Source organism: Laccaria bicolor, genomic scaffold (genome assembly GCF_000143565.1).
Source record: "Laccaria bicolor S238N-H82 LACBIscaffold_20 genomic scaffold, whole genome shotgun sequence".
NCBI classification, from domain to species: domain Eukaryota; kingdom Fungi; phylum Basidiomycota; class Agaricomycetes; order Agaricales; family Hydnangiaceae; genus Laccaria; species Laccaria bicolor.
In genome coordinates this window covers 58,678-66,204 of record NW_001889891.1, presented here as the reverse complement: position 1 = coordinate 66,204, position 7,527 = coordinate 58,678, and the positions used below count along the sequence as shown (strand labels likewise).

General features: G+C 48.2%; 2 protein-coding genes across 2 annotated transcripts; both read right to left on the bottom strand.

The window, feature by feature from the left end:
* Window positions 1-823: 823 nt before the first annotated feature.
* Window positions 824-2,115, bottom strand: LACBIDRAFT_302109 (uncharacterized protein; the record flags this gene model as incomplete). The annotated part of the gene is made up of 4 exons (XM_001883198.1): window positions 1,627-2,115; window positions 1,405-1,574; window positions 989-1,303; window positions 824-931 (listed from the first exon to the last, which is right to left on the bottom strand). The coding sequence occupies exons 1-4, from the start codon at window positions 1,913-1,915 to the stop codon at window positions 824-826; spliced, it is 882 nt and encodes a 293-aa protein (XP_001883233.1). The 5' UTR covers window positions 1,916-2,115.
* Window positions 2,116-4,428: 2,313 nt separating this feature from the next.
* LACBIDRAFT_302108 (uncharacterized protein) lies at window positions 4,429-4,630 on the bottom strand (the record flags this gene model as incomplete). Its single annotated transcript, XM_001883197.1, has 1 exon — window positions 4,429-4,630. The coding sequence occupies exon 1, from the start codon at window positions 4,621-4,623 to the stop codon at window positions 4,429-4,431; it is 195 nt and encodes a 64-aa protein (XP_001883232.1). The 5' UTR covers window positions 4,624-4,630.
* Between the last annotated feature and the right edge of the window lie 2,897 nt (window positions 4,631-7,527).

Sequence of the window (7,527 nt, the reverse complement as noted above, 5' to 3'; positions counted from 1 at the left end):
GTAACATCGGTTTGGTAACTACCACCCACGCCGGTCTCCGTTATTTGTAATGGGTCAGAATCGAGGTCAACAACCTCTCGAATTTGGGTGCATCAAGAACTTGAAAAGTTGGAGGCATCGGTTTGGTAGATAACGTGAGGAGCGAACCCTTATCTGTGATGGGCCCGAGTCGAGGTCGAGGCTATTGTCACCCTTCTCTTCAAATTCTACGCTGCAAGAATACAAGAATTGGGGCATGGGTTTGATAAAAGAGTCAAGACACAAGGAGTAAATTCTGATCTCAGCCTGTAGTCGAGTCCAGGTCGACGCAGCCTTGAGGAACCACCGCGATATGCGATACGAGTTCTTGATCCTGTATTTGTGCGTTTCGGTCAGACGTCGGGAAAACACAGATACGTATACGATAGTTGGGGTTGGCGGATAAGTATTAGCGCCAGTCAATGTCCGAGGTGCCGTGATGGCAAGGAATTTTGATTGAGGGAATGGCCATGAGGTTCATTTTGAAGTCATCGATAAAATAATCTCGTCTCCGGGCCTCCATCAGTGTTGTTGGAGAACGTACAGGGTGGCGTTGTTTCACGAATGGTGTAGCTCGGATGTTGAGTTGTAGAAATAGGAGGTTATGAGTGTTTTATGCTTAGTCGGAATGAAGACTGCAATGCGACTCAATGCAGAGCAGGAACGATGGGCTGACTTGGGTAGCAGATCATCGCTTTGGATCCATTTTTTCCAATAGCGTGAGCATCTCACGCATGCTAGGGAAGAGATAATCAATGGCGTCCCAACAGCGATCTAGAGTATCCCAAATCACATCCACGCTCTTTTAGACAGGGCAGCGAGCTCCCCTGGCAGGTTTGACTCCTCGAATGATATCCACAGCTACAGCACGGTCGTTTGTTCTGTGAGGATAGGGGAGCCGTCCGGCTGCCACCTGCGTGGCACACACGAGTCACATATGCAATCAGTTCAAGTAGAAGGCCAGACATACCTCAAGGCACACCGAAGCGAATGCGTACACATCACTAAACGTAGTAATGGGAGAAATTTGCCCATCGTCTTCCACCAGTGACATAATAAGTTCTGGTGCCATCCACCCGGTTGACCCGGCAAAGAAAGAGATGCCCTTGCTGATGATGTCAGACATTTCCTCGATGACCTTGGAGAGCCCAAAGTCGGTGATGATCGCATACACATGCTCATCGATCAGAATGTTTCCTTTTTCTGAGTCGAGGGTCAACGGGAAGCACGAGAGGACGAACAAAGAGGCCTGACTCCTTTTAAGTCCCCATAGACGATGGTAGGCCTGAATGTATGCAGATAGGTAATGGCAGAAGCAACCTGGGTGAGCTACAATAAGAGTCAGATCATGAAACGAAAGTCAGTGGATGATTTGAAATACGCAACAAGTCTTGATCGGTTCACGCAGGGGAAATGCTTCAGATAGTTGCAAAGCGTCCCATGTTCGCACCAAGACGATACCATGCCAACGCGCTGTGAAAGATGCACTATCCCAAACAGCTGCGACACATTGCGATGACATAACGATGCCAAGCAATAACCTTTGACTGAAGTCGCTAACAAACCATCATGTCAGCTCAAAACATCAGCGAGAGAAGTATTCCATACCTTGATGAGCTTGTCTCGAACAATTTGTACCACGACTTGACGTAGGACCTTGATGGCAACCTGAATTATATCGTGAGCTGACGTTGCAACACAACACCACGAAGGCACTTACAGGCCGTGGGCGTCTCTCGATTGGATCGTTCCAATTACCTATCCATACGTCAGAGAACGTTCCATGAGCGACAGCCGCCTCTGCCTTCACAACTTCGTCGGTAAGATCAGTCAAGATCACAGACCCTTTCAAGACCAAAGTCTTGGTGACTGTCTCCTGCAAAACTTTTGTCGACATCGTTGCTTCAAGCGGCTATGGTCCTGATGCTCTTGGATCCACCGGAACTCGTCGTAAAACGATATGGAAAGTGCAACAGTCCGGAGGGAAGAGAAGGAGAGGAAATGTGGGTGGGTTTGGAGGATCGTGGCATTCGGAGATGGACATCTGACGCAGATTCCAAGCCAACGTCTATCCAGATCGTTGATCGGCCAGTCTGGTGATAGGTGGAGGTTGATGAACAATGTTCATTCGCCATGCCGAGAATGTAAAGAGCAAGAGTCGGGAAGACGGGGAAAAACAGATCACAGCATTCCCTGATGAATGCAACGACAATGTCAGATCTTCGTATCCACTTTTAGAGAAAAAGGGTTTACTCACGGATCCTCGTCGAACCCCTCGTCCAGACTACCGAAACAGCAATCTGCAAGAATGAACGGGCCATATGGGTCGTCTGCCGTTCGGTCGATGACGAAGAGGTGGGCGCCTTGTGGGAGGTGGTCAAAAGCGGTGGTTTTTTCGAAGGTCGATGTGCCGACTGGTCTGCGGCTGCTGAGTAGTCGGCAACCGTAGCCTCGTAAGTGGATGGTGGTGAAGGGTGTTCGACAGAAGACAGTGGGGATCCTCTTCTTGCACAACGGGGACGACGCACAAGGATAATTGGTCGTTGCGAATCTGGCAGCAACGCCACGGCATCAAATGGCGACCACGAGAACTGAGAAGACGTGAGGTAAAGTTAAACATCCTGCTTCGGATATGTTGAGCTGGAAGGAATAGAGAATCTCGAGTAATCGGAGCTCGATTTTGCGGGTGAAGGATGGCGGCTGCTCTGGATCGCATGTCTGTGAGGTGAGACCGCACGATATTGCGACCAGAATTGCAGCTGAACCGCCATGGAGTAGCACGCTGCAGGGTTTGAGGGAACTATATAAGATTAGAATGCGAAACTGGCGGCAGAGATCGCAAACGCACCTCAGAGTCATCCAACCCAACAAACGGCCTCAGGCTAACTCGAAGAGGCAGGGAGCATTAAATGATCGTACTGCGAGGTATTGAGAATGCAAAGGCAATGACAGGGATAGCTGGCGGTGCGACGTATTGGATCTGTCTTGAGCGACGTCAAGGCATGATAGTGGTCCATGACGCGTTGGGCGTTGATCTTACCCTCACCTCTCCTCTTTTGCTCTACGCGATTGTCCTTCGTCTGGTGCTTCATTTCATCTCTGGGACAATAACAATATGCGATCCAGTAGCGTATTTTCTGCCCTCTATCAATGTATCTCTTATTAATCTTTTCGTTAATCCTCAGATCTCGGCGTCGACTTTGCACCTCATCACTCTTTCGCCCTAATGCGGCGTGCATAGGTGACTGCCATCACCCATCCACGACTTTCCTGTCTACGCCCGATCTTCGAATACGCATTCCATAAAGCTACAACTTCGTTTGGCCCAGCCGCTCACGTTTGTCGCACTTCCTTCTCGTGAAAACCCATGAATTGGGATAAGAACGGTAAAGATTTCTTTGTTATCTCGTTATCCGTTCTCCTGCTCATTATTATGACACCTAGTATCACCTCCTTTGGGATAATGCAAACTGTGCAATGTGTTGTTAACTCATGATTGGACAAAAACTTTGTATTTCGTCAGTACTTATGCTGCTGGCAACCATCTGTATGGATCATTGCCGATTTCTGACCGTGACAGTCTCTCTTTACAGAGATCACAATCCGCATCCAAAGGACGAAGGTGGGCGTTACGAGGAAATATCCGAGCGCCAGTGGCCCAGAATGATCACCTCCAACCTTGCAACTGCAATGAACTTTATCCGCCCTCAAGCGCCACTGAACGAACATTACCAGAATCGTTGAATTTATCTTAACGACTCGCGCATATAACGACTTTCGTAAGTACCGCCATCCCCCATGGCCTCCATCGTGCTCTCTTTTTGCCTACTTACACGACCAATTTCGATAGTAGGTCTTGATGCACTCACAACCTGGTTGCGAACAAGTCCGACCTAGAGGAATAAGCATACATACATCGGCGCGTTTAAAGAATTCTGATCGATACTTGTTACATAGGCTCCCTCCCCTCTCGGACCCAAAGGGCGACGACACATGCCCCTTCATTCGACTCTTCCTATTCGAGCTTGGATCCTCTTGCAAGTCGACGTGATCACCACAAATGAGAGGGGTTTAGACTGTCGTTTAGGATTATCTAGGAGGTGGTGATGCGTTGACTGAGGATCATGGGATGCATCGGGCAAAGGACAGTGCTCCGTTCGTATGAACGAGTTATAGCCTCTCAAAAGTGGATTTACCAATCCACTTTCGCTCACCGTCCTTCCTATGAGCCGCTTCTTCTTAGGAACTTGATCCTCGCAACCTTCTCTCTGTGCAGCGAGATCTCCTAGACACCTACCTCTCCCCACCCCACCCTCTTCTCTATGACGCGGACGTAGGTCGCATATACTTGCACCGCTTCCAATCACTTTTGGTCGAGCGCGCTGTACGGCCGTAAACCCAGTTCTTCACCTACCTGCCGCTGTATCCCACATTCCCGACTCTTGGCATCGTCGACGCCAGAATTGTACGTTTGCGTCCTTTGGCGTGAAATGCCTCAGGCAAAGGAGGACTGTATGTACTGCCCGTAAATGGCTGTGAAAGTAGGAAGTAAGTAGTAGCAGGTTTAACAAGTGCTTGTTCATGTTCTGCAATTATGATTGACATTGTACCAGTTCTTGGTATAATTTGGGTACATATCAGTCCGTCAAGCTACGGAGTCACCTGGAAGAGTGTTGTGATTATACGTTATCGCTCCGTTGCAAGTAGCAGTTCAAATGACCTGGCTTTGCCGACAGGCCGCGTGCATATTGAGGCCGTTCCAATTCTTCGACTCAAACCCGATCTGCTGAACGAGAAGAAGGCAGGTGTCAGTAACTAGAGTCAATCACGTCTAATACAAACTTACAAGAGCCCAATCAGCGATGGGTACATTTGTATTTGCGATGCTGCGGCAGTCAATGGCGACGACGAGCTGTGGATGGATACGCACGATGGAGAATCTACACGGTGAACGCTGCATCCAGAGACAATGTTTTGCTGGTCTTACGGGCAGACATTGCGGCTGTTGGGTGATATACCATGTATGTAACGACACATAGCGTCGGGAATCGGGTAACTGATAAGTTCAGGGCAACGAGTAGAGGGGCGCAACAGATCAGATGATCAATGTACGTGTGAGGTCCCTTCGTGAGTCGATGCACGAAGGGATGCAAGTGGCCGGGTCGTGCGGGCCATGCAGAAAATCGAATATATGCGAGGTGATAAGGAATTCAGAGGTGGAGGAAGGGCGAAGGGTATGAAAGATTAAGAAACGCAAAAACGATAACTTACCGAAGGAGAGATGGCCGTTATCCCTACTCCCCAGCTCTCCGACTGAAGCGTGCGGTTATGATCTGATGGACAGCAGTGACCTGGAGGGTGTGTAGAGTTTTTCGAGAGCGTATTAGGTTCGTCGAGCTAGGCATCTTTAAAAACGCCCGTCATTTGGAATCTGTGCTTTGCAGTCTTGTATGCTTTGAAGCGTGGCGCTCGTAAACGAAGTAAAGGGGACCAGAGCTGCCACAGAATTATCAGTATATTGGGGGGGTGAAGTTTGTAGCACAGAACGGGCAAATGCCAAACGAGGTAAGGTGGAAAGGGGACGATATTTAATGGAAGGAAGAACTTACTCGGAGCTGATGCACCCGACGCGATGAATCCCATGAACTGAGTCTTCGCGCATCCTTTGAATCTCAACAGTTCCCCACTCTCACTAGATCGGTGCATGTTGACCAAAGCGGCATTCGAACTTCGTTTGATTGCAACGGAAAGTCGAGTAAGGGTCTCCAGGTGATGTCGGCAGTGGCTGGACGACTCAGAGAGGAAAACTGGACGAGTCGTCATGAAAGTCCGTGTTCAACGAGGGGATTCGCGGCGGAGCTGAAGCCAAGGGTGGATCCCATGCCGAACAAAGACAGCATTGACTTGGCAACAACAATTTTGAAAGGAGGGGGGCCCTTAGGTGGGTCGCAAGGTATCAAAAGAACAAGGCGTAGGTGTGTTTAGCGTTGGGGGGTCGTCGATCACTGCGAAAGCTTTGGGAGAGCCTTTTCCCACAGCCACAACCAAAACATGACTGTGCGCATCCTCCTTTCGTCCCTTTGAGTTCCGTCACTCTGGAGGTGTTCATGGTTTTGCTTCTCGGTCACCGCATCTGCTTGCTGACTTGACGCCGAAACACTTCTCGGAACGCTGTGCGAGGGAGTCGGAGGGACGTTAATCAGGAACGTCAGCTGACTCTGAGAAACGGTCCGTTACCCATTCTGACGTTTGGCACCGCACAGCATCGATACTCTCTTCTGAACCACCATGTCTGATTCTAATATCCCCCGTGAAAATCTTTTGAAATGCGAGTTCGAGAAATTGCCCAAGCAAGTCACGAGCACCGACCACCCTAATAAACGCTATGGTGGTTTGAGGTTAGAGTTCTAGACCTTGTCCTACCAGCTAAATGTCGACCTGAATCCGCGGATGGCAGTAGCATCTCGATAACTCCATCTTCCACCATTGGTGCAGAGGACATAGCCATGCCAGCCTCCAGTGAGCTACATCTCAATCTTCCTGCCCCAAAGTGAACACTGATTGCTCATCAAATCAAATTCACAGGTGATCTGTTTGAAGTCCGTGGAGAAGGAGAGGTTGAGCGCTTACAGCAGGTTTTACCTATCTCCACTGGTCTGTGTTAACCCCAAATCTCTGTCATTTCCTGAATTTTCATCTGCCTACCTCTCCACTGATTGCTTCTGTAGGCCTTGTGTCAGTGGGTGCGGAAATGACTGTTGCCAGTGAGATACCCCTCAACCTGTTCACTATAACGTTGATGTTGACCTTCATTAATTTTAATCTCACAGTTGGTCAGGTTGAAGGCCCTGTGCAAGGAGCTCTTGATATGTCTTCTCCTATCTTGACTGGTTCATGCTTGCTCCAATTCACCATATTCTATTTCTGATAATGCTGCATAGATCCTCCAGGTTCTGACTTGCCTATCTCTCTACCTGTTACTTCTGCTTTGAATGAAAAAGTGATGCCAGCCAGTCAGTACTCTATAAATATAAATATAGCTCAGGTTTGCTCAAATCCAATAGACTATGCAGACTTCTCAGCAAACCAAGATAAAATCATAAACAACATTTCAGCTCACAATGTGACTACTGGCCCTAACTATGGTTTGTTGCATTTGGATTATCACATTTCATTGATTTCACTTATGTTTTAATAGGTACCATCAATCAAGGTAAGAAACAAGACAAGCATTATATTCATCTCAATGATATATGTGGTTGGTAGGTGTGGACCCAAATATTCAAATCACACTTGAGATGATTAGGGATGAACAACTGGGTATTATCACAGGTTCTCTTTTCAAATATATAATTGACTTCATTTTTTTTGCAACAGTGAAGGAGATTTATAAGTGGCTTTCTCCCCCTAAGGAGTCTGTCAACTACAATGCTGCATTTGAAATTCGGAAGAGTCAACTAGACACCTGCCAATGGTTTCTCAAAGGAAAGACATTTTCTAGGTGGCTCA